The sequence below is a fragment of the Pongo abelii genome, chromosome 9 (genome assembly GCF_028885655.2).
Source record: "Pongo abelii isolate AG06213 chromosome 9, NHGRI_mPonAbe1-v2.0_pri, whole genome shotgun sequence".
NCBI classification, from domain to species: Eukaryota; Metazoa; Chordata; class Mammalia; order Primates; family Hominidae; genus Pongo; species Pongo abelii.
This window is the reverse complement of record NC_071994.2, coordinates 1359853-1385270: the sequence shown is the minus strand read 5'-3', so window position 1 is coordinate 1385270 and position 25418 is coordinate 1359853. Positions and strand designations below refer to the sequence as shown.

At 65.6% G+C, this 25418-nt stretch overlaps 1 protein-coding gene across 15 annotated transcripts in view; it reads right to left on the bottom strand.

The window, feature by feature from the left end:
- Positions 1 to 335: 335 nt before the first annotated feature.
- The window catches only part of BRSK2 (BR serine/threonine kinase 2), a 70779-nt gene continuing 45696 nt past the window's right edge, over positions 336 to 25418 (bottom strand). For 2 of the 15 annotated variants that reach the window (XM_054524092.2, XM_054524088.2), the window contains exons 4-21: positions 23943 to 24083; positions 21906 to 22022; positions 21375 to 21408; positions 21111 to 21179; positions 20881 to 21027; positions 19538 to 19569; positions 19075 to 19239; positions 18865 to 18962; positions 18626 to 18776; positions 16557 to 16622; positions 14578 to 14638; positions 13635 to 14208; positions 12987 to 13035; positions 9133 to 9256; positions 7200 to 7380; positions 7041 to 7130; positions 4466 to 4513; positions 1587 to 3145 (exon numbers count right to left, since the gene is read on the bottom strand). In XM_054524092.2, the coding sequence (XP_054380067.1) occupies positions 2970 to 3145; positions 4466 to 4513; positions 7041 to 7130; positions 7200 to 7380; positions 9133 to 9256; positions 12987 to 13035; positions 13635 to 14208; positions 14578 to 14638; positions 16557 to 16622; positions 18626 to 18776; positions 18865 to 18962; positions 19075 to 19239; positions 19538 to 19569; positions 20881 to 21027; positions 21111 to 21179; positions 21375 to 21408; positions 21906 to 22022; positions 23943 to 24083 (2323 nt within the window). In that variant the 3' untranslated portion in view covers positions 1587 to 2969. Of the gene's footprint in view, positions 1302 to 1586; positions 3146 to 4465; positions 4514 to 6678; positions 6774 to 7040; positions 7131 to 7199; positions 7381 to 9132; positions 9257 to 12986; positions 13036 to 13634; positions 14209 to 14577; positions 14639 to 16556; positions 16623 to 18625; positions 18777 to 18864; positions 18963 to 19074; positions 19240 to 19537; positions 19570 to 20880; positions 21028 to 21110; positions 21180 to 21374; positions 21409 to 21905; positions 22023 to 23942; positions 24084 to 25418 lie in introns of those variants that run through there. The other 13 variants (XR_008510971.2, XR_008510970.2, XR_008510975.2 and 10 more) reach the window with 13 other exon arrangements.

Here is a 25418-nt window from a genome sequence, read left to right as displayed (position 1 = left end):
TCAAACAGAGGACGGCTCAGCTTCCCTCTGTCCTGGGCTCTGAGCGGAGCCCTGAGCTTACTAAGCCTAACAAACATGGTGACCCCCGATTCCCTCCAGAGAGATGGGCACAGGCACAGCTTGAAGTTCAGGCAGTGGCTCTCACCTGGGGGTGATTCTGTCCCCTACCAGGAGACTCATGACAATGTCTGGGAACGTTTTGTCACAATGGAGGTGGAACAGCTACTAGCTTCTGTTGGACTGAGACCAGGGATGTGGCCCCTACCCCATCGTCATCCCCCCCCGCCCACTCCCCCCAGCCACCATTTGCTTAGCACCTGCTCCAATGATAGACAGCTGGGTGCAGTCCGGCCGCATCTGAGTCCTTCACATGGGAGGGGAGTGTGCGTGGGCCTCCCAGGGCAGCTCTGTGGACGCCGCAGTCTCTGCCTGGTCCCTGCTGAGGCCGGCTCCTGGCCTCCTCCAGGCTGCGGTGGACTCCCGGCCACTGGCCTCACACAGCATGGGCCTGGGCTCGCCCTTCTGCTGCGGTGGCAGAGGGGCAGCTGGGCCAGGGCGTCGTGCCAGTGGAGCCCACGGCCCTGGCTGCTCTCTGTGGCAGGTATGGCTGGGACCATCCCCGCTCTAGCTCCAGGGGCTGTCCTCAGCCTGGGCCCCTCACTCCCAAGGCTGGGTCATGGCACCCTATCCGGACCCTTCCCAAGTAAGGAATGGGAAGGCGGCTCATTCTCCAGGAAAAGGCCCAGGCCCTGGGTGGCCCGTGCAGGCCTTGTGGGGTGGCAGAGGTGCCGTGCAAAGAGTGCTCCGCACAGGCCCTGGCCCTGAATGGGAGCCCGCCTCAGGCTGGGGCAGCCTCGGGGGATGGCCCCACACATTGGAAGTGACCTCTGACCCTGGCTGCCCGGAATCTCACCCTCTTCAGCTGGGCAGAGGGTAGCTGCGTTCACACTGGCGCAGCCCAGGGGCTGCAAGTGGGGAACGAGAAGCTGTCCCGGGCTGTCACAGAGCCCTGCGCGCCCGCCCTGCCCAGATGAAGACCTGCGTCGCTGTCTTTGCGGAAGGGATTTATTGTTCCGGAGCTGCAGTTGCTCACAGTTATGACAGGGGTACACTGCAGGGGCTTGCCCATTTCCGTGGCGCCTGCTGGAGTCCGCGTGTGTCCGAAGCACAAAAGGGGAAGGCGAGCAAGAGGCAGTTTGCTTCGTGTCCTCGATCTCCGTGGAGAGCCCCTTCCCGCCTGTACCGCCTGGCGTTTGCTGTCCTAGGTGTTTGCTTTTGTTCTTATGTATAGAAATCCCAGCCTGTGGCAGAGGTCTAATGTTAACAGAAGCGTTAAAATCTATACACGAGGTGGGTGGGAGGCAGGGGCAGGCACCGAAGCAGACAGACTCCACGGCAGAGGCATGCATCAGACCCGCCGCCCCCCATGGCCGCTGCACCCGGGCTGTGCCCGCCTGGGAAGGCCGGGCACATGGGCGGAAGGGAACACAGAAGCTGGAGCTGGGGTGAAGCACGGAGATGGGCACTGGGCAGGGTGGGCCTGGGCCTCGGTCTGCACAGAACGCCCTGCGGAGGAGCGCCACCGACTCTTTCTGTCCTTTGTTTTTTTTTTTTCCAACTTTTTTTCATTTTAATAAGAAAAGCCCCACAGTGCCCCTGCCGTCCTGTGTGTGGGGAGGGCCAGCTGAGGGCCTTCTCCTACCCTTTCACCTTTGGACACAAAACCAAGATTGCCCCAGCCTGACAGAGGGGCGCTGGCGCTGCCGCCCTCTACGAGACACCGCCCCTCTGCCCCAAGCCCCCATAGAGATGGAGCTGCTTCTCCACAGAGAGAGACGGAACCCATGACAGAGCAAACCGCACCGTCTTTAGATGTGTGTGTAGAAAGAATCGGGAGCAAGGGACTAAAACACAAGACCTGGCTCTGCCCCAGCGGCGCCCCCCACCCCCACACCCTTTTCCAAAAACCACCAAGAAAAAAAAGTTTATAAAAATATCTTGCAGGAATTCTTTAAAGTTTACAGTAGCTCGCCAGCCCCCCCCGCGCCCCACCAGCTCTGTCCTCAGAGGGCGCCCTGGCCCCAGCCCCCCCACTGCCTGAGACGCGCAGACGGCAGGGGATGTGGCCGCCGCCCTTCCCTGAACAGAGATGCAGAGAATCCATAAATTAAAACAGCAAATAAATAACACTGATCCCAGCCCAGCGGCCTGGCCTGCCGGGAAGGCTCTGGTACCCCAGGGTCTCTCTGTTTCCACCTCAGCCAGAGAGGAGCGCCAGAGCCCACAGCCGCCCCAGATGAGGCAAGGGAGGCGCGGGTGAGATGAGAGGACGGGAGGCAGCCTGAGGAGGCCAAGACTACACGGAGGCGGCGCTGCCAGGGAGGCGGGGCACGGGCCAGCGAGGAGGCCTCCAGGTGCGGCGTGGAGGCGGTGGACGGGGTCTGTTTCTGTGGCTACTTTGCCCACCGGGGGTCCCGGCCCCAGAAGGCCGCCAGGCAGGCTGATCTTGCCGAGGGGTCAGGTGACCGGGAGCCTGGCCCTCCTCCCACGGGCCGTGCGGAGCTGAGGCGAGGAGCTGCCGCGGGGTGGACGGGGCGCTGGGCTGGGCCTCACTGCCCGGCAGCAACAGCAGGAGCGGAGGGAGGGCGGGTCTGCAGCAGCTGCCTTCGGTCACAGAGGATGGCCTCGTGGAGGTGACATGTTAACTTTTCGGGATAATTCCTGGTATCAGAGTGGAAACAAGCGACGCTGTCAGAGACAGGCAGAGACAGAGACAGGAGAGAGAAAAGAGAGCGGGCGCGGGTGGCGCAGCCCACAGGCCGGCCCCGACGCCCCTTTCCTTTCCTCCCAGGCTCTGAGAACAGTCTGGACGGACGGGCGGCGCGGCCGCGGGTCCACTTGGGGCAGGGCGGGCGGCGGGCGGCGAGGCAGCCGCTGTCAGTGCTGTGCTGGGGGGGGGGCTAGTGTGTCTAAGGCTGCTCGCGGCGGGCGGCGGGCGGGCCCATCTTGGCCGTGTCCTTGCCCGTTGGGTACTCGGCGTCCCCTCCGGGGCCAGGGCCAGCGGCCGCGGAGTCACCGAGTGGGCCGTGGGCACTCCGCTTGGCGGGCGTGCTGGGGGCCTGGGCCGCCTGCCCGTTCTTCTCGTCTGAAAAAAGTTGTTTAATTACGTCAAAGAAGTTACTCAATGGGCTGCCTGGGTACACAGAACAGAGACAAAAAAAAAAAAAAAAAAAGAAAAGAAAGAAAAAAGAAAAAAAAAAAGGGGGAGAGAAAGAGGAAGGGAGAGAAGGAGAGAGAAAGAGAACAAACAAACAAATGAACGAAGGGGCCTCGACGAGGGAAAGAACCCAGAGATGAGGCTGAGATGGGGCGGAGCGGGGACCGGCGGGCGGCAAGCAGGGTGAGCAGGCGGCGGCCGGCAGGGGCCCTGTATGCTGGGGGCTGTGCGGTGGGGAAGCTGTGCGCCGTGGGGCCAGGAGCTTAGGACCCCAGCACCTCCGAGCTGTTGCGCAGGATCCAGCGCTCCTTTGGCGAAGTGAGGCTCGGGGCAGGTGGTGAGACCCCTCCCTCCCCACCAAGGCCTGGCCCGGAAGGCCCTGCCCCACCCCCTTCCCTCCCCACCTTGCAGCCGTGAGGGCCGACCCACCCTAACTCCGGAGATGACAGCGTAAAGACAAGGGCCTGCTGGGAGCTCTGAAGCCTCGTAGGACCCTGGGGGCAGCTGCTGGCCCCACTGCATGAGGCCCAGTGGATGACAGGGAGAGGGTGTGCCCACCACACCTCCCCAGAGAAGCCTAAAGCCCGACCCCTGGCCAGCTTGGACACAGTTTAGCAGCAGACAGACAGATGGACAGATGGGTGGACAGGCATGGAGGGTTGGATGTGGGAGGCAGGCTGGGGGGCTGGGGACAGGCAGCTAGAGTCATGTCCCGGGTCCCTAGGATGGGGGCAGTCCTGAGAAGAGGGGCAGAAATGGGGAGCCCACCCTTCTTGGGGCCCTGTGCTCACTGCCCAGGTGTGTCGATGGAGGCCCCTCAATCCCACTTCCTAAGCCTAACCCCCACTTGAGCCCTGAGCTGTGGGCCCCTCCGCTCCCTGCCAGGCACAGCCTCCAGTGGACAGAGGGATGGGCACCGGCCCCTCCCCTAGGCCACAGCCTGCACCAGTGGGACCAGTGGGACCCTCACTGGCTTCAGGCCTTGGGAGCCCCTTCCTGGGCCTGCCCTGATCCTAGGGCCTGGCAGAGGTGAGTCTGGCCAGGAACCCCGCCTGGGCTTGCTGTGGTGGGGGAGCGACCTGGGCTGCTCCTGGTAGAGGATGGGGCCGGGGACATCTGGGCTGCTGGGTGCCTACATCTACACAGGGAGGCTGGGACAACCCGGGCGGCAGGTGGCAGCCACAGTGAGCTGAGGGTGAGCGGTGGAGTGGCAGGCGGAGGTGCCAGGTGAGCGTAGGGGATTCTTACCACATTTGGAAAGCCGCCCCGTCATCATTTCCATACAGTTAGTGGTGTCTGGAGCACAGAATGGAGAGAGGGAGGGAGGGAGTGAGTGAAAGGCTGTCCTGGGCCTTCTGGCTGCACGCCCACAGCCTCGATGGGGAGGGGGCGGAGCCAGCAGTGGGTAGGGCCCCAGAGGCATGGGGGGGGGGACATTGGGCGGGGCCAGAGCCAGAGGGAGCGGGGCTTATAAGGGGCAGTGCAGGGGCAGGGCCTGGAGTGAGGCGGGGCTGCGGAGGCGGGGAACAAGGCGGAGCCACCTGGGCAGCAGCCGGACCTCCAGCAGCCTGAGCCTGAGCCTGGATATGGCGGGTGCCCTGGGTGGGCCTAGCCCCTCCCCTGGGCCGACAACCCTGCCCTGGCCGTGGCCTGCACCCTCACTGTGCCACTCGGCAGCTCCAGGGCCCTGTGGCTTCCAGCTGCCCCTCAACTCAAGGCAGGCACCCTCTTCCTCGGCCCTTTCCCCTACTGCTGGGCCTGGGGATGTTGGTGCTGCCAGGCCAGGACTGGGGTGGGAGCAAGGCCCTGGGAGGGGCTGCTCCCTCGAGGCCTTCACTGGCACCTGCACAGGGTGGACACATGCCCTGGTCTGCCTGTGCCTGCTCACTGCGGGCTCTCAGCCTCCCCTCCCTCGGCCGGGCCGGAGTCTCTAGGAGGGTGGGCAATGCCTGAGGAGGCCCCCTGCTGGCTAGCCACGTTCCACACGTCCTTGGAGCTGGGCTCACTGGACAAAAGCGTCCAGTGTGGGAGGGGGGCAGGGCTGGGAAGGGCTGGGCATAGCGAGATCACGGGGACAGGCTGGGCTCCCCAAGTCCAAAGGGAGACAGATGGGGCCCAGAATAGGCCCCCAAGAGCCTCTGCAATGGGCTCCACTGAGGTCAGGGTCCAGGGCAGGAATGGAGAGGGGCTTGGAGTTGGCTCTAGGGGAGTGCTGCGTGCCGACGGGCAGGACCACACTTTGCAGGGCCAGGCTGGGGGAGCTTTGCCTACAGCCCACGCAGGAGCAGACTGAGGCACCCAGGTGACCGCTTAGGTGCGGGGACATCTTGGGCAGCACCCCGGGGCCCGTTTCTGCTTGCCCTACCGGACAAGCCCTGTCCGTCCCTGGCCTTGGTGGCTGCCCTGTCGTTCCCTGGCCTCGGTTTCCCTTCCTAAGATGAAGGCTTTCAAGGCTCAGAGAGCCAGAGACTGCTGCCGGCCGACGGCATGGCCTCCGCTGTAGGGCGGCGCCACGTGTACCTGCGGGGCCGAGCACCTGGAACCCTGCTCCTCCTTGCCTGCTGTGCCAGCCTGGCTCCCAAAATCAGGAGAAGGGGGCCACTCCTCCACCCACTGGGGCTTTGGTTAGGGCCAGGGCTGTTGGGGACCTCAGCCCCCAGCCCGCAGCAGGGTGAAGCACACTCGGGGGGGGCTCCCACAGGTGATGGAATGATGATGGAATGAGGATGTCACGGGGAGGGGCAGGGGGGCCCTCTTTGGCTTCCAGGACCCCACACGGAAACACAGGAGGTGACCCTAGCATGTCACAGAGCTGCGGAGATGCAGGCTGGGAGAGGGGACCCCCAGGGTCCAGCCGAGTGCTCCCCCCACATGACGCCCAGCGCCCCCACGCTGTACCGCTGTTCAGAGGCACACCCACACCCCCTTGCTGACAGACCAGGCCCATGCATGTGCCCAGTGCCCCGCCCTGCCCCCACCACACATGGGCCCAGGGGAGTGGGGGGAGCCCTCCCTGCCAGATGCCGAGTGGCAAGGACCCTCGGGCTCCTAGACCCTGGTGGTTCCAGGCGGGGGCAGCCCTCCCCTGCATGAGCCCATCAGGCTGTGGTGAAGCCCCCACTCTGGCTGGGCTCAAGCCCCTCTGCCCTGCTGGAGGCACGGCCCTGGGCTGTCAGGAAGTATGCAGAGATGAGAAGTCACAGCCCGTCAGGCAGCCCGCGGCCCTCCTAGGGTGCCATGGCGGGGAGCCCCAAGGGCAGGGCCTTGTCACTGCTCTCCCAGGGCCTGTGCGGGCTGCCCTGTGTCTGGCTCCTTAGCAGATGTGCCGCCCGGGGCATGCTTGGCCTGTCCAGGGCCGAGACCTGTGGGTGGGCATGGAGGGCCCTGCTCAGGGCCAGCCTGGCTCCGCCGAGGACCTGCCCGCAGCCCCTCCCCGCCCCAGCACAGGCTGGGCGCCTTACCTGCCAGCGTCAGAGGCTACTCTCGTAGCTGGTGGCCACCTTCTGGCCCTTAAGCCCAGCACCCCAGCTTAGTCCTGGCGCTGGTGGGGGGGGTTCTACGGTGGACAAGAGGCGCCTTTCAGTGTGGTGCGGCTGCGCCCTATGTCCCTGGCGTGCAGAGGCGAGGCGGGTGGTCCCGCCGGGCCAGGGAGGGGCCCTGCTCCCTGAGGGGTGCAGCCACAGCTCGGGGCAGGGAGGTGGGGGTGTCCGTCAAGAGGGGCCAGGAGGCTGCGCCCGGGTCCTCACGCCTCCCGTCCGCGCAGCACCAGCTGGCCACGCCCCACTCGCAGGCCGCAGGTTGGCCAGAGCTGAGCCCGCCTCACCTGACAAGTGCTGGGCCGCGGGCAGGTCGTGTGTGCTCAGCAGCTGGGCCTGGATGGTCTCCACCACCCTCTTGAAGCGGCGGCTGGGGCCTAGGGGAGACAGGGGGTTATGCCCTGGACGGGCCTGGGCCCGGAGCCACCCTGGGGGCGCCAGCTCACCTGAGAGCAGGGTGAAGGTGACGGAGTAGATGCCGTTCTCCTTCTGCGCCTCCCCACCCTCCGTGTAGGTGATATCAACCTGGAACTTGACCGGCTTCTGGAACACGGCTGGTCCCCCCGTGGCCTTGTACTCGGCCCGGAAGCTCGTTTGGGAGATGACGCTGTGGCTGAGGCTGGGAATCTGTGGAGAGGGAGCAGCGTGAGCATGGCTGGCCTGGCAGGTCCCACCCTGGCCCTCTGGGGAGGCAGCCCTGGGGCGAGCCAGCCCCACCGTGCACACATTGTGATCACCCAGGCACCTCTGCTTCTGTGAGGGGCACAGTGCGGTTGGAGACAGCTGGAGCAGGGCGAGGGGCGTTTCCAACCCCCCGCCCGCCCCAAAGCTTTGGTCCACTCAGCGGGGACAGCTAAGCCCCTGCCAGGCTTTTCTCACGCAGCCACAGCACAGGACGACCAGGACCTTACAGAGGAGCCTTAAGGGCAAAGACAGAGGTGGGAGGTGACCCCTGCAGCCTGAGGTGGGGGTCCAGGGTGGAGCTGAGTGGGAGGTGGGGGGTCTGGGAGCTGCCACTGAGCGGGAGGTGCAAGGGCGGGGCTGGGGCCGTGCCCTCCTGCTGGGGCTTCGTGGGACTCCCACTGCTTGTGGGACCTATGGTGCTGGGCACTGGCTGGGTGGGCTCCACAGTACCGAGGGAGCAGCTGCAGGAAGCAGAACTCAGGGCCACCCAGCGCACAGGGCCCAGGCTGGCACACGGCCGCCTCACTGGGGCCGGCATGGGGAGGGGCTGAGGCCACTGCTGAGTCTGAGATTGGCCATGGCAACCGGGGCAGCATGAAGGGATGTGGTGAGAGAGGAGGCCGAGGAAGTGAGCAGCCTGTGGGGACGGGGACGCTGAGACCCCTGAGGCCAGGGTCCAAGTGCAGCCTGAGGCCTGCCCTGCCCTGCCCAGCACTGGGCTCTCCTGGCCCTGGAGCCTTCTGCAGGGGCTCCAAGCTGTCCCCACGGCGCTAAGGGAACCTCAGCTGCAGCCAAGGCAGCAGTGGCCTGACTGCCCAGGGGCAGAGCATCCGGTGGGGTGGAGGCCAGCCCCTAGCTAGAGAGGCCGCCGCAGCGAGCCACAGCCTGATCTTGCCAAGATCCTGGGGCCAGGGAGGGCGCCTGGGCAGTGGTGAGCACAGGGCAGGACAGCAGCCCTGGGAAGGCAGGCTGGGGGCGGTGGGGGAGGCGGGTGGGGGGCAGCCCCCGTAATGCCTGGGCGCTAGGAGCAGCACAGGATGGGGCAGGGCCGGCAAGGAAGGGGCGTCCTGATGGGACTGGGTGCTGGAGTCCTGGCAACAAAATTTCTCCATTTGAGGCTTTTAGGGCCTTTCTGCTCCTCCTAACCCAAAGATGCCCAGCAAAGACAAATGAAGCCCACCCAAGACCCTGAGCGCGACCACTCTGTGGAGAGCCACCCGTCCTCCGAGGGCAGGGTGAGACCGGGGAAACTGAGACACCTGAGGGCTGGGGGTGTCTACTGAGGGCCAGCAGAGCCCCACGGGTCCCTGGGGCCATGGCCTCACAAGGGCTTCTCCCTGAGTCTGACGGAAATGTCCCCCTCTGACACCCACCCAGCCGGAGCCTGCCTTCTGCCTCACGTGCCAGCTGCCCAGGCCTGCCCGGCACACACCTAGGGCTGCTGGGGACCAGTGAGCAAAGCCCTGACTCCCTCCGCAGGCCAAGCACCCCAGATGGGCAGTGACCCCTCCCTCACGAGGGCGGGCAGGAGACAGCGCCTGTCCAGTGAAGGCGGCCAGGCAGGCCCACGGGTGAGCGGACGTCTGTGCTGTGTGCGTGGACATGTCCTGTCTAAGTGAAGAGCCTGGATTCTCGGGGCTGGGCGGTGTGGGGTTGGGAGGGCTGCCCGCCTCCCCCGGTGCCCTGTGGCCTCACCGACAGGAAGGCGTGCACGATGTCAGCCTTGATGGAGCTCAGAGGTTTGTCTTTGATGACCACGAAGATCTGCTCCTCCTTCTCCAGGCTGATGAAGTTCCCAAACCAGGACTTCTTGGCCAGCCTGGGCAGTGGGAGACAGAGGCTGTGAGGATTGAGGCATGGTACCGTCCACACCCCTGCCTCCCTCGAATCTGGGGTTGGAATGGCGGAATCCTCAATTCCTGCGTGATAGAAACGGCCGTCTCCACAGTGCTAGCCAGAACCCATGGTCCTGACCCCAATGCCCTAACCCTAGCCCATATGCCCTGACCATCACCGTGACTGTAACTCTAATCCTAACCGTAACCCTAACCTTTATCCAAGCCCTAATGCCCTAACCCTGGCCCAACCAGGTTCCATGGCCCTAACTGGCCCCTCTTGGCTCCCTAGAGTTGTACCCGGGCAGCACTCGCAGGAGACCCCACTGGGAAGGAAAGGAGAGGAGAGTGGGGTGACCCCTGCTCCTGGCCTTGCTCCTCCGTTTCTGGCTAAGCCCTAGTCAGCTGCCCGGTGACATCCTGGCGGAGGTGCCCAGCCTGGAGCTGGGAGAGCCAGGGAGCTGTACACAGGCAGTGGCAGGACAGATATGGCACAGACACTGGGAGCTGTGTGCCCTCCTACCCGACAGGGCAGCCTCAGCAGACGCCAGGGGCTGCGAGTCCTCCCACCAGACAAGGCAGCCTCAGCACCCCTGGGGCCGCCCTCCTGTGTTTCAGACGTGTGGCCATGTGGCTTCCCTGTGGCTCCAGCCTGGCAGGGCTGGTCCCTACCCTGTAGAGTAGAGATCGCTTCCAGACCTCTGAGGCTGGCTGGGGCAGGGCGGTTCAGGGCTTGCAACAGCCACGCAGACCCTGGCTCCCAGATGCCACCACAGTGGGTGGTCCCCACCCCAGGCTGGGGCAGTGCTGCCAACCTCATGACTGGCAGGCCTGACATCACTTCCTCTGCTGGACACAGAGCCCAGTGACAACAGCTGGCACCACCCACCTGCCCAGCCCGCCTAGCCGCCCCACATCCCCTCCCCACCCCTGGCCCGCCTGCGACCTGCCACCCGCTCCCAAGTCTGGGGATGTCCCTTCACAGGCGAGCCCTCCACAGGTGAGCCGCCCCTCACCAAGGTCGCTGAGAGGTGGCTCAAGCTGGGCTCCTGAAGTCAGCTGTGCCCCCCACCCCCAGGAGCAGGTGGGACCTGCAACTCGCTTCCGACAGGAGAGTGGGGAGGCGCTTCTGAGTCTACAGAAGGCTACTCCTGTCTTGTTGGTGGGCTCACCCCAACATGCAGAGGCCCTCTGCTCTCCAGCTCAAGCGCACCCGAACCCCACCCACCAGCGTGGGGGCTAGGAAGCCCAGCCATGAGAGGACCACGGCCAGAGGCGCCTCTAGCACAGCCCCTGAGACTCTCAGGCAGAGCGCGCCTGGGTGGCTGTTCACAGTGGTGGCACGCGCTGCCGGCGTCCCATGCCGCTGCTGCCTGGAGGCGGAACCAGGTGCGCTGAGAGGCAGAGGCGGGGACCGGGAGGAGGGGCCAGCGGGGCTGGAGCTCAGTGGTGCCCTCTCCCGACTGATTCTGAGGCCCCTCCCAGCGGCCTCACAACTCCCCTTTCCCTTGCCCATTCCTGGAGCTGCCTCCTCGGCCACTGTGCGGCCTGGGAGTCCTGCCGGACAGGCATGGGGACCAGGTCCAACCATTGCTCAGCCCCTCGACGCCTCCTCAGTGTCCTGCCGGTCTCGGCGGCTGTCTGTTCTGGGTTCAAAGCTCCGAGGGCCACCTCTGGCCCTGACCTTACCCCAGCCCCATGCCAGGGCCTGGAGCCAGAAGTGCACGGGGCAACCAGGCAGTTCTGGAAGCACAGGTGAGTTTCTGCATGGTCGATGTTCTGCCCGACGAAGAGACAGGAAAGATGGTGCAAACTTGACTCTCTGCCTTGAGGCCCAGGGGTGCAGCATTTGGCAAAAATAGTCCCATGTGTGAAAGATGCCGGACGGCCCAGGGAGGCCAGGCTGACGAGGGGCGAGGGGCCTGCGCTGTGACTCCAGCACCCACGTGGCGGACAGTGCACAGCCTGGCCGGACACTAGCCCGGGTGTTGCTACAAAGCTATTTTTAGATGAGACAAACTTAAATCAGTCGCCTGTTGAGTCTGGCGGGGGACCCTTCCTCACAGGGTGGGTGCATCCGCCAGGTTCGGTCTTCCTGGGGAAAGAACGCCCCTCGAGGCTGCAACCTGGAAACTGCCTGGGCTTCCAGCTAGGGCTTCAGACTCAAGGACATCAGCCGTGAGTGTCCAGCCTGCAGCCCTGCGTGTCCCAGACAACCGCATGCGCCCCTTCCTGAAGCCAGCTGCCTCCCTTGGTGCTGTTCCTCTGGGGCGCCTGGTTGACATGGGGCTGGCAGCAGCTGGGGCTGGGGGTTATCTCAGGTCCCCAGCGAGCAAGTTGTCGCCAAAGAGGGACTGTGGGAGGCATCCGTTCTGGACCCTCGTCCAAGGTGTCTGTGCAGGACGCTCAACAAGGGCTGTCGCAGGCATCTGTGCCGGGCCCTTGGGTGGAGCTGTGGGAGGCATCTGTGCTGGACCCTTGGGAAGGGCTGTCTGAGGTGTCTGTGCCGGGCCCTTGGGTAGGGCTGTGGAAGGCATCCGTGCCGGGCCCTCGAGAGGCGTCAGGGTCTCCAGGCCATCTCAAGATGGGGGAGGGGAGAAGCGCAGGCAGCCGCAGTGGCATCAAAGCCACCTTCGCGGCTTTGATGTTTTCCACCTTCTCTGAGGAAGATAATTATGAGTCTGTTCATGAAGGCTTTTGGTAGCAGCAGAAACGGCAATGTCAGGGCCTAGGCGGAGGGTTCCCAAGTCTGCTGAGCCCTGTGCATCTGGGCTTGTGATGATACCTACACACCTCCGACCTGGGCACCCAGCTGGAAGGGCCACCTGATCGGTGCAGAAAGGCCACTGGGGTGGGATCCTGGCACAGACTGCAGATGCTGCTCCTGGGGCTTAGCACTGAGCAGTTTCCACAGGGGCCCCTGGTTTAAAGCCAGCAGCAGGATGAAGGTTCTTCTCTTACTCAGTCCACAGCTGGCCACACCTTCATTTCCCGGGGTCTCCTGTGAAGTGACTCCAGCCTGGCCACCGCTCTCTGCAGCTGCCTGGCCTGGGGTCACGCTGCAGGCTCATACATGTACACCACCAGTCGCCTGGTCTCTGAGACACTGCACAGTGACTAAGGCCATCATGGAGGGGAGGGAGAGGGCCTGGGCACTGGGAAGGGGGTCTCTCTGGGGACATCTTTGTCCAGACACCGGTCACAGCGGCCCCCAGGGCATCTCAGCACCTGGGCGCTGTAGAGTCTCTGCAGTGGCACCTCTCACGGCTCAGAAAGGCAGCGAGGCCAGACCTCAGCTTGGCTGCTCTGCTCTGCCCCTGCACACGTGTTCCCACCAGGCCTGCTGCCCCTTTGTTCTTAACACGGGCTGCTTTCTCCTTGAGACCTGAGCGACCCAGTCTCTGCCCTTGGCGAGCTCAGGCCCTAGGGACACTCTGCCCAGTGTACCCCCCTTCTCGCCTCCAGCCAACCCCAGGCTCTCCCAAGGCCTGAAGCTTCTCAACAGGGCTGGGGGCTCCTCCCCTGGCTGGCCTTCCCCTCACAGCCGGGAATTCGAACTTCAGAGACTCAGTGGCCGAGACGGGCCTGCCTGCAGTGGGAGGTGGGGCCACGTGGAGAAGGAGCACCCCGTTGGCCATAGGGGAAGGGTTCCATGCCCCTCTCCCGGCCAGCCTGGTGTCATGTACCAGGAGGCCTCCAGCAGGGTCCACTTACTCTGGGGATGACTCTGGGGTCAGGTTGGACATCTCCTCCGGCGTCGGAACTGTGCACACAGGATGAACAGGAGGGAAGGTGTGGTGACCGCTCCATCCTTCCCCTGCCCCGGCCACCTTGTGCTGAGGTCAGGGTCATCAGGAGTCCACCCACACACACTGGGACAGCCCCCCAGGGGCACTGGCCCACCCCAGCTCCTGCCACCTTAGAGGTCCACCAGCCATGGCACCCCCGGGCTAAGGGGAGCTGTCCCCGCCTCTGGTGCTGAAGTCGGCTGTGCCTTCTCCAGCAGCACTGGCTGGCCCTCAGTGCCCCACACATGGGGCCTCCTGACTGGCAGTGCCCCCTCGGTGGCCAGCTCTCCTTGCTGTGTGCCTGGCCCCAGAACACGGAGTGGGTAGACTCAGGAACACAGAATGTCTGGAGGGATACCAGCCTGTGCAACAGGTAGGACATAGGCTGCTGCTAGGCGCTTTCGGGACAGTGAGCCATGGGCAGGCCCAGGCCACCCCTGCAGCTGCAGGCCCTGCAGACTGGTCTGGCACTGCTGGGTGGGGGCGGGGGGCGGGGGGCGGGGGGCGGGGCCCTCCCCCAGGCAGCCTCTGCTCTCTCCCAGCCCCACTATGGCGCCTCCGGGCAGACACTCACCTTGCAGTTTCCGGCGGTGGAAGCGGGGTGAGCCCAGAAAGCTGTTCTTGATGGAGTTGAGCCGCGCCCTCCAGGGCACCCCTCCGACGCTGGGGCTGGACGGGGGCGTGGGGTTGGGCGTGCCAGCCGGGCTCTCCTTTGGCGTGTGGACAGGTGTCCCCTTGGGGGTGGGGAGGGGACTGCCCCTTGGTGAGGGGTGAGGGGTCACCTGTATGGTGGGGACAGATTTGGTGTTTGGTTCAATCCCGGCGGGTGGGGGCCGTGGGGGCACCCGCAGGGCAGGCGGGCCCAGGGGTGGTGCCAGCTGGGGACAAAGGCCAGTGGCGGGAGGCCGGGCCGGGGTGCTGGCCGGGAAGGGGTTGGACTTGGTGCCCTGCAGAGGCTTGTCGGTCAGCTTGGCCTTGCACGGCAAGGTCTGGGTCTTGGGGTCGGGCCGCGGGGCGGCCTGCGGAGGGAGGACGTGTCCAGGCCTCGAGGCGCTCCCACAAGCTTCGGGCTCCGTGGAGGTGGCCAGGGGGCGGGCCACGAAGGGCAGCTCGGGGGGCGGTGGGGGCAGGACAAGCTTCCTAATAGGCTACAGGGAGGCGCAGGGAGCGAGCGGGGTGGGGGCAGCCGCGCGGCACATGCACCCCAGTCCCCCGCATGCACACGGCACAGAAGGACCAGAAAGAAGCAGGCGGGAGCGGGAGGGTGAAGAGGCAGGCAGGCATGGGCAGGAGGGTTCGCCACAAAAGAAAACAAGTGACACACAAGAAAACAAACAAAACAAAACAAAAGAGCGTGCAGTTAGCAGAGCAGCAGCCGCCACAGGAGCTTGGGCGTGGGGGGGTGCCTGGGGCTGCTTCCCAGGGTCCGCGAGGCTGCCCCCACCCTGGCACACGCTGACTGGGAGGGTTGGGGCCTCTGTGCATCCGAGCTGGGTGGGGGCGGGGGGGTCACTCACCCGGGGGCTGCTGAGTGGGCTGGTGGAAAGGCCTGAGGAGGCACCGCTGATGGACCGAGACCTGGAGGTCACAAGGTACAGGGCCACGGCTCAGCCAGGGGGCAGCAGAGCAGCAGGCGCTGGGCTCTGCTCCCCCCAGGTAAACCCTCCAGGAGGCCTGGAGCCCGGGCCAAGAGCCTCGAGGCCCTGGGTCCTGCTGCACACCCTGTCAATTCAGGAGGGCCCAGGGCGCCTGGCTGTGCACAGCCCCACTGGGGCCCCCATCAGAGCCCACGTGTGGGGGCCACCCCATGCCAGCAGCCCAGGCACAGCACAGGATACGGCATCAGACGGCCGCAGCAAGAGACCATCCAGCGTGGGGGTGGATGGAGGGACGAGGGGACAGACGGGGGCTTCCTGTGAGCTTCCTGTATCCAGCCCCTTCTGCTCCAGGCCTCGTGCTGGCTCCAGCCTCCCATCTGCCAAGCCCCCCCGGCTGAGCTCTCACAGGGCCTGCAGCCTGGTCCTCCATGTCCCTAGATGCCCGTGAGGGATGCCTGGGTCAGCGTCCGGCCCTTCCCTTGTCCACAACCAGGAGGGCCTGGGCAGGGCCAGACTGGGGCAGCTGCTGGCAGGGACGGTGGGGCCTTGTCCCACCACTGCCCTACTCGGCCTGAGACCTGCACACAGCAGGAGGGAGGCCCTGGCCCGGCGTGCCCGGCTGAGACTCCGGTGTGCGGCCGCCACCCCCGTGCAGGGACCAGGACGGCTGTGCGTCATTCCACCACACTGCACGGACGAGCCGGCGCCCACGTGCCCAGACAGTGGCAGCTGCCATCCTTGGAGGAAGGAAATGCAGGGAGGGGCCGAGGCAGCCGCCGAAGAGAAGAGGACAGAGAAGAGTAAAAGCCCAGCCTGCATTGCCCACCAGGCCTGCCCACCGCCAGCCGGCCACGAGGGGCCTCGCTGGTCCACACCACAGCCCAGGCCCTGGACTGTGGAGAGCGCCACGCTGGCCACACACCTGGCTCCCGGACACCCGGGGGCTGGGCCCCACGGCGACAACCCTCCAACTCCCTCACCAGACACAGCCAAGGGACAGGGAGGCGGCGGGGACCCCATGCCCAACCCAGCCTGTCTGGGCCAGGATGACACCCAGGGCTGGGACCGGACCCAGAGCTTTCAGGGCTGAGCTGGGAGCGCGGACAGCCCTCGTGGGGGCAGCAGCCACCAGTGAGGCCCTGGACCTGCAGTTCCTGTCGAGCCCGCCCAGAGCTCGTGACTGGGCACGAGGAAGACAGAAGAGGCGCTGGAAACCCCGGGGTGGAGGGGCCGAGCCCTGGTCCTGTCCGGCCAGGCAGCCGCTGGGAACGCTGAGCTACAGTTGCTGGGGCAGGAGAGACGGCGCTAGCCAAGGGCAGCCAGGGCAGGCAGGGTGAGGGCACACAGGTGAGGGTCCCAGGTAGGCGCGGGGCCAGGGCTCAAAGAGAAGGGGCCCGACCGGCAGCCAGCACAGTGCAGCCTTGGGGGGCGGCGCCACCCGGCCAGGCTCGCAAAACTGGCCCCAGGTAGAGGCCCCTCTTGACGGCGGCGCCTCCTGCCCTCCTCACTTCCTGCAGGTGGGCACAGGACGGCTGCTCGGCTTCAACTCTGGCTGGCCCCAAGGGCAGCAGGGCCACCGAGGCCCACTGGACACAGCACAGGGGCTGGCAGGAGGAGCGGCTCGGCCTGCAGCCACGCTGGGCTCTAGCCCCAGGCCCTGTAAGCCATGGTGTGCGGTCCCTTGCAGGCAGGCGTGGGCCGCGCCTCAGCAGCCCCACCCCTCCTCCTTGGCCTCTGCCTGGCCCGAGGGCCCTTGCTTGGCTTGCTGGCCGGCTTCACCGCAACAGGAGCCCTGCAGCCCAGCCCGCCACCAGACCCGCCCGTATGCCTGCCTGGCCTGAGGCAGGACAGCGTGTCTGGGGCTGGGAGGTGCGGGGACGGGTGGTCGGGGTGTATACCTGTCTTCTTTGCTGAATTGGGGATGGGCCTCAGCGATATCCAGGCTTTTACTGAACATTGCTTTACTACAGCAGAACAGAGCGAGAAAACACAGTTACTGACGGCCACACGCGGGCACAGGTCGGCCCCCAGGGCCCGGGCCACACCAGATAAGAACTCCACACGGCTCTGAGGCCGGTGCACAAAGACGGCGAGAGAGGAGGCTGGGCCAGACAGCAAAGCCCGCACCGTGTAACTGCTGGGCAGGGTGGCCTGGTCGTCCCCACCCCAGCCCCCAGGACCCCTGCATCCCCAGTCAGCAGCCCCGTGTGGCCCAGCACCAAGCAGCTGGGTCTCTGCTGGCTGTACAGGTGGCCCCGCCAGGAGTGGAATCTGGCTGGGACATGCCAGGACTAGTGGCCTTCCAGAGGCCCCGGAATGGTCCACACCCTGGCCCATCCCACACCTGCCCCAGGCAGCCAGGCCTGGGAGCTGCAGCAGAGGCCGAGAGGGCGGCCTCCCACGCCGCTGACTGGAGGGGCCAGGAAGTGGGGTGGTGGGGCCTGCCCTGCAGGGTCAGGGGAGTCCGGGGGCAGGCAGGAGGCAGGCACCTGGGCTGCAGGTTGAGGTGCCCCCATGACATGCAGGCCACTGACGGTCAGGGCAGTAGAAGGTAGACAGGAGGGCCCCTTGCTGCCCCCTAGTACTGGGGTCAGGGCTGCAGCTGACTGGGCCCTGGGAAGGAGGTTCTGGGGGCTGGGACCCCAGGTTGGAGGCTGGGCCAGCCTGAAACCCCAGGGAGGGCCTAGGACTCCCGGGGGCCATGGCCTGGGAGCCGCCAGAACTGGGACCACCAGTACTCTGGCCAGGGCTGGGGCTGGAACAGGTTTAGTCTGATGGCTGCCAAGCTACCTTACAGTTCCCCACAGTTCCCCCCAAGTTCCTGAGGAAGAGGCCTTGCCTGTCCCACCCCCCAAATCCCCATTACAAGGAGGGGGCCCTGGGGTGCTGAGGCCCAGACCACAGGGCAGACCAGAGACTGCTGCCTGGGCTCCTGGACCTCCTGGTGTGCTCCTGGGCCCAAGGGCTGTCCCCAAGTGTTGGAAGCTGCCACCTGGTGAGGGACGTTTGAGCTCATCCCCAAGAGGCCACACCGGCTCCAAGGATTTGCTGAGGGCCTCGTGCAGGCAGCCCAGCCCTGCCCCCACCCAGCAGAGGCTCTAGAGGGGCTGGGTGCCCTTCCTCCGGCCACGGGTCTGCTCATCACTGCTGAGTTCTGTGATGTCCCTGGCCACACACACCACACTTGCCACCCAGAGCTGGGCCCAGCATTGCTGGGGACAGGCTTGCTGGGCTGATGGCTCTGAGCATGGTGTGACCATATCACAGCTCAACCCAGCCCAGCCCAGCTCAGCCCTGCCCAGCCAAATCCAGCTCAGCCCAGCTCAGCCCAGTTCAGCCCAGCCCAGCCCTGCCCAGCTCAGCCCAGTCAAATCCATCTCAGCCCATTCTAGTCCAGCCTAGCCCAGCTCAGCCCAGCCGAACCAAGTCCAGCTCAGCCCAGACTCGCCCACCCTAATTCAACTCAGCCCTGCTCAGCTGCGTAGTTCAATACAGCCCAGCTCGGCTCAACCAAGTCCAGTCTATCCCAGCCGAAACCAGCCCAGCTCAGCTCAGGCCAGCCCAACTCAGCCTAGTCTAGTCTAGACCAGCCCAGCCCAGCTCAGCCCTGTCTAGTCCGGTTTAGTCCAGCCCAGCCCAGGTTATTCTAGCCCAGTCCAACCCAGCCCAGCCTAGCTTAGCCTAGCCTATGCCAGCCCAGCTTAGCCTAGCCCAGTCCAGTCTAGCCCAGTCCAGTCCAGCACAGCACAGCCCAGCTCAGCTTAGCCCATTCCAGCCCATTCCAGCCCAGCCCAGCTCAGCTCAGCTCCCAGCCCAGTCCAGCTCAGCTAAGCCCAGTTTAGCCCATGCAGCCCCACCCAATGGCCTCAGCCAAGACCCCAGGCCAAGGGGCAGCGATGAGCCAGGCAGCAGTGCCGCGCAGCCAGGGCCCAGGGAGAGAGGCCCAGCAGCCTCGGGGCACACACACCTCTGGCCGTGCTGGGCCATCTCAATGGCCCGCCGTGCAGGCACCGGGGAGCCGCCGTCCGTCACGCTGAGCACCTCCATGGACTTGCGCTCTGGCCGCCGCTTGCCGTGCCGGTTCAGCATCGGGGAGTCCACACGCTTCCGGGGAGGGTCTGAGTACAGATGAAGGTCAGGCCACATAGCCCCTGGACCCCGGTGGGGCAGTGCAGGCCGGGCTGGAGGCCACCCCTGGACCCATACCTATCTCGTTCCGGGGGGGCAGGTCCTCATCCTCCTGGCTCGGGTACCTTTCTTTCCGGTCCAGGAGGAGGAAATAAATCATCTTCTCCTGGTTCTGCCTACAGCGGGCGAGAGGCGCGAGACGCGCTGGCACACGGGGCCGCCGGCTCCTCCAGGGCGGCGCTCCCACCCCAGGCCCCGTGCCCCACCCAGGAGCAGCCCCAGACGCACTCCTCGGACAGCAGGTCCTGCAGCAGCTTGTTGCGGTCTCGGAAGCAGCCCAGTGAGTGCATGCTGTCCAGTACGTCAGGGTCGATGTCCTCCAGGCTGGGCAGCGAGCGGATCTGCACCTTCCGAGGAATGGGCTGCTCTGGTTCCGGCTCATTCTTGCCTCCTCTGTGGACACAGGGCAGGCCGCCCGGTCATCAGCTCCAGCTGGGCCTGGGCGGCTGGGAGGGTAGGAGGCCCGCCCTCACCTGGGGCCCTTCATCCTGCCACTCTCCCTGTGCCCAGCCCGGGGAGGCCTCCTGCGTCCTGCCCGCACCCCGCACCCAGCGCAGGCCACGGAGGGCCAAGGGCCAAGGCAGGGCAGGGCCTGCGCTGGGCCGGCGCCCTCCCCCCGCCTTTCCTAGCAGGGCCTCCAGGCCACAGCAACAGGCAAAGCAGGCGATTAGTGGGTGGAAAAGCTACTTACATATACCATATGTGTTTCTGAATGTGCTCTAGCTACAAGGAAAGAGAAACAGGGAGTTAGTACGGACGAGGGACGGAAAGAGCCCACATTAGGAGGTGAGGGGGAAGGCAGGGGCGCTGAGAGCACGGAGAGAGCAGGAGAGGGTGTGAGCAAGTGAGTGGGGGGAAGGCGGGGAGGAGGATGGGGAGGGGGCTGCGTTCCCAGAGGCTCAAGGCCAGCACCCCTGCCCCTGCCTCTCCCAAGTGGAGAAGAAAACGCAAACCTCAAGAAGTTGGGGGTGCTCCAGGTAGGGGCAGGGGCCTGGGGAGCGGAGGGAGAGGGGGAGGGAGGGAAGCTGGAGCCAGGGCGGCCCCAGGTGCCTGTGCTGCCTGGGCTGGGCCCCTCCGTGGCTCTAGGAAGGAACCAAGGCAGGAGAGCAGGGAGCAGCCAGGAGGGAGCTGAAGCCAGGAGAACCCGGCCCACCTGTGCGGCGGGGCAGGGCTGGGTGCAGGTGCAGGCAGGAGGCTGCAAAGGCCGGCCAGCCACACGGCCCCTTCTCTCCACCCTGACTCAGGGACAGCTCATGGGGTGTGAGGCGGTGGCCACTTGGGAACAGGGCAACGCTACCCTGGAAGGGCCAGCCCAGAGTGTGACCTGCTTCTGTCAAGTGGACATGTGCGGTCCCCACACCAGGCAGCCCTGGAGGTGGTCAGGACCAGCAGGTGGGGGCTACCTTTGGTTCTTGCCAGCCCCCACAGCTGCCGGGGGCACTCAGCGGAACTATTCACGCTGCCTGGAGCTTGCCCCAGCAGCGTCTGGAGGCAGGATGGCCGTGATGGGGAAGCACCGTGCTTCTGTGTAACTTATAGCCAGGTCTCACCTACATGTGCACACAGCCCCCCACACTTGTGCACACCCCACACTGGTACAAGTGCTCATATGCACCTGGACACACCTCCTCACACGTGCACATGCCCACACCTACGCCCCCACCCAATCACATGAACCTGGGCATGTGTCCACACCTGGGTACCCCCACACCCTTGAACACACACCTGGGCATGTGCCTACATTTGTGCACCCACACACCTGAACATGAGCCCACACACGCCTGGGCACTCCCACACCTGGGTGCACACACACACTTGAACACTCACCTGGGCACACACACGGGCATATGCCCACATTTGGGCACCCACACCTGAACACAAGCCAACATCTGTGCACACGTCCACACACCTGGGCACCGACCCACACACCTGGGTGCCCACACGTCTGGGCACACACCTGTGCACACACGGGCACACACCCGCCCCCGCGTCCCCCGCCACACTCTCGGGCCGCCCTGCTCCGAGGACACGCACCGTGAGGCGGCGTGCGGCGTCCACCTCAATCATGCCCCGTAGCAGACTCTGGCAGTCAGGCGGGATGAAGTGCGGCATGTGGAACACGCCCCGCTTCACCTTCTCCAGCAGCTGCCGCAAGTTGTCATCGTCGAAGGGCAGAGCCCCCTGCGGGCGGCCGGGTGGGGGTCAGCGTGGGCGGGCAGGTTGGGGGAGAGGCCAGGGCGGGGTTGGGGGGGCCAGGGTCTCACCACCAGCAAGGCGAACAGGATGACGCCGCAGCTCCACACGTCCGCCTTCCGGCCGTCGTACTTCTCCCCCTGTGGACAGCAGTGCCCGGGCTGTTGAGGGGCGCAGGGCAGGGCGGGGGCCTTGGCGGGCCTGGGCTCAGAGGGAGTCGGCCCGGGAACAGGCAGCCTAGCAGCACCTGGGGGTGCGGCAGGCTGGGGTCCCACCAGGGTTAGGTCCCCGCCACCCTGGGACCCACAGAGCTGCACGCGGCAGCGCTGACTCACCCGGATCACCTCGGGGCAGGCGTAGTGGGGGGACCTGCAGGCAAGGGCAGAGGTCAGCGGCGGGGCTCCAGGCGCTGCCAGGCCCTCCCCCCACGGTCACGGTGCACCGCAGGGCCCTCAAGGAGGCCTCCAGGGCTGTGGTGCCAGACGCCCCCACGTTCCCTGAATCCCCAGGCAGGCTTTTGGGAGGAGATCAAGGTGGGGCGCTGGGTCTCTGCTGCGCCCAAGGCTGTCTGCCCACTCGGCCGGGCAGGGGCCAGGGGGTCCCCAGGAGAGGGGCATGTAAGTGGGTCCCAGCCTCACTCCCAGGCAGGCCAGGACCAGGGCTGTACCTCTACCCTTACTGTGCCGGGAGGCCTGTCTCCCCACCACCACCAGGCTGTGGGGTACTGGGAGGCTCAGGCACATTGTGGGGGGCCTGCCTGTGGGGTGCCGGGAGGCTCAGGCAGGCTGGTGGCCTCAGCCCACTGGCTCCTCTTCCCCCAGCCCAGTCCGTCCCCCAGCCTCTCCCCGGTGCAGAGGGCCACGTACCCACAGCTGGTCTCCAACAGGCTGTCGCCAACCTGCAGGGACGCCATGCCAAAGTCTGCGATCCGGATGTTGTTCTTCTCGTCCAGCAGGAGGTTTTCAGGTTTCAGATCCCTGTGGCTGGGGAGGAGGGCGGTGAGGCTGAACAGGGCAGGTCTCTGCCTTGAGCGCCTCCCCGCCCTGGAGACCCCCTGCCCAGAGCCCACTGCCTCTCCAAACGCCAATCACACAGAAGGGCCAATAGCAGCCCAGCCTGGTGATGTCATAGGCAGCCAATCAGAAGTCGCCTGCCTGTTCCTTTTGGCTCCGGCCTTTGGTCAGGCATCCCTGTTTCTCCTGCCATGCCCTTCTGCACCCTGGCAGGCTCCTTCCTGCCCCCTCCTGATCCCTAGCACACCTGCTCTGGCCTAGGCCAATCTAGGGCCCCCAGGCGCGTAGGGATGCAAGCAATGGCCCCTGGAAAGGCCGAGGGGCTCCCAGAGCGCTTGGGTGGGTGCCAGGCAGAAACCTTCCCGACACACTGCCCACTCAGGGGAAAGGGGAGGTACAGGGGGTCCTCGGGGGAAAAGGGAAGCACCTGGTGCACTTGAGAGGTAGCTAATGGAGGGGGACAGTGCACTTGAGGGGCACCTGATGAGGAGGGGACAGTGCACTAGTGGGGCAGCTAATCGGGGGGATGGTGCACTTGAGGGGCCGCTAATGGGGGGGACGGTGCACTTGAGGGGCAGCTAATTGGGGGGATGGTGCACTTGAGAGGTAGCTCCTGCTAGGGGACAGTGCACTTGAGGGGTAGCTAATGGGGGGGAGGGGATGGTGCACCTGAGGGGCAGCTAATGGAGGGAACGGTGCACTTGAGGGGTAGCTAATGGGGGGGACGGTGCACTTGAGGGGCTGCTAATTGGGGGGAGGATACGGTGCACTTGAGGGGTAGCTAATGGGGATGGTGCACTTGAGGGGCCGCTAATGGGGGGGAGGATACAGTGCACTTGAGGGGTAGCTAGTGGGGGGGAGGGTACGGTGCACTTGAGGGGCAGCTAATGGGGGGGAGGGGATGGTGCACTTGAGGGACAGCTAATGGGGGGGACGGTGTACTTGAGGGGCCGCTAATGGGGGGAGGGGATGGTGCACTTGAGGGGCAGCTAACGTGGGGGACAGTGCACTTGAGGGGTAGTTAATGGGGGGGATGGTGCACTTGAGGGGTAGTTAATGGGGGGACGGTGCACTTGAGGGGCAGCTAATGGGATGGTGCACTTGAGGGGCAGCTAATGGGGGGGACAGTGCACTTGAGGGCCAGCTAATGAGGGGGAGGGTACGGTGCACTTGAGGGGTAGCTAATGGGGGGGACGGTGCACTTGAGGGGCCGCTAATGGGGGGGAGGATACAGTGCACTTGAGGGGTAGCTAGTGGGGGGGAGGGTACGGTGCACTTGAGGGGTAGCTAATGGGGGGATGGTGCACTTGAGGGGCCGCTAATGGGGTGGACGGTGCACTTGAGGGGCAGCTGATGGGGGGACGGTGCACTTGAGGGGCCGCTAATGGGGTGGACGGTGCACTTGAGGGGTAGCTAATGGGGGGGATGGTGCACTTGAGGGGCAGCTCATGGGGGGGACGGTGCACTTGAGGGGCCGCTAATGGGGGGAGGTGATGGTACACTTGAGGGGCAGCTAACGTGGGGGACAGTGCACTTGAGGGGCAGCTAATGGTGGGGAGGGGATGGTGCACTTGAGGGGTAGCTAATGGGGGGATGGTGCACTTGAGGGGCAGCTAATGAGGAGCGGGATGGTGTACTTCAGGAGCTACTAACGGGGGGACAGTGCACTTGAGGGGCAGCTAATGGGGGGGACAGTGCACTTGAGGGGCAGCTAATGGGGGGACGGTGCACTTGAGGGGCAGCTAATGGGGGGGACGGTGCACTTGAGGGGCAGCTAATGGGGGGCATGGTGTACCTCGGAATAGCACCATAGGGGGTGTAGTCCTTGGGGCACAGGGGGCGTCTGTGGTAGTGCACTGGGGTTGGGGGTCCCTGGGGGGTGGGGCTCACCATATGGAGTGGCTGTGGCAGAAATCCAGCGCGGAGATGATCTGCCGGAAGAACTTCCGAGCCTCCTTAGGCGTCAGTCTCCCCTTCTTCACCAGGTAGTCGAAGAGCTCACCACCTGACACGTGTTCTAGCACCAGGTACCTGCAGGAGATGGGGCCACCAGTGCGCCCAGCTGCGGCTGCCCGCCGCCCCTTCTCATCCCAGGGCCTCCCACAGCCGCCTCCTGGCCCAGCCTCTTTGCAGGCCGCCCCCATCCTCCCGCTGGCTGCGGGGGCAGCTGAGAGGAGCCCTGACTATGGTGGATCTCAAACCATCTGGGCTCCTGGGGGTGGACCTCAAATGAGTCTGCAAGGAGCCTGGGTTGGGGTGGGGTTGGGTGAGGGTGGAGGGGCGGGTGAAGGGATGGTTCTGGGGGCACAGCCGCCAGGGAGGGTTTGGAACCTGCAGGCTGAGTGTGGCGGGTGCTGGGGCCGAGGCTCGGCGCATGGGGTGGCCTCGGGACTCTGCCCTGCCTGCTCTGGCCCTCACAGCCTGTGGTCCTCAGTGGCACGGGCACCGAGCAGGGAGACCACGCAGCCGCCATCTAGGGGCCCAGGGACTGCCTGGGCCTCTGTGGGGGGAGCAGGAGGTGTGAAGGCCAGGGGGAGGGGGTGAGGAAAAGGTTGGCGTGGCCCTCCCCTTCCTGCCCTGGTAGGCTCCCAGCACTGCCCCCGTGGGGTCTAAGCCACATGGAGGGTCCTGAGAGGCTGGTTCCTGGTGAGAGGCCCGTGGGACGCTGGATGCAGCTGCCTGGGAGCCACTCCACCCAGGCTGAACCAGCTCCTGGGGGGCGGCCTGTGAGGGTGGTGGCCCCGGGTGTGGCTGTGGTGATGTAGGGGGGCTGTACAGGCCAAGGGGGTGGCACCTTGGTGCATGCTTAGAGCTGCCATGTGGACTGGGATGACTGGCTGTCCCAGGAGCTGGTTTTGGCAGGAGTCAAGGGCCCAGTGTGGGGATGGGAGCAGAGGTAATGGTGAAGCCCCCAGGGCAGGGGAAGGTGTGAAGCCCCCCCCCACCAGGGCAGGGGAAGGTGTGAAGCCCCCCCCCAGGGCAGGGCAGGGGAAGGTGTGAAGCCCCCCCCAGGGCAGCGGAAGGTGTGAAGCCCCCCCCCCAGGGCAGGGGAAGGTGTGAAGCCCCCCCAGGGCAGGGGAAGGTGTGAAGCCCCCCCCAGGGCAGGGGAAGGTGTGAAGCCCCCCCCCAGGGCAGGGGAAGTTGTGAAGCCCCCCCCAGGGCAGGGGAAGGTGGTGGGGGCCACAGGGTGGGATTCTGGGCAGGGAGTGGCCAGGCCCAAGGCTCAGCATAGGCCACACGGTGTCCAGAGGGGGTGGGACAACACCCAGGGCCAGACCTCGGGAGAAGCTGTGAGCCCGGCCGTGCCCACCTCCTGGGCTCTTTCCTGTTCTTGGGCCTTGGCCTGCTGTGCCCGCCCCTCCGAGA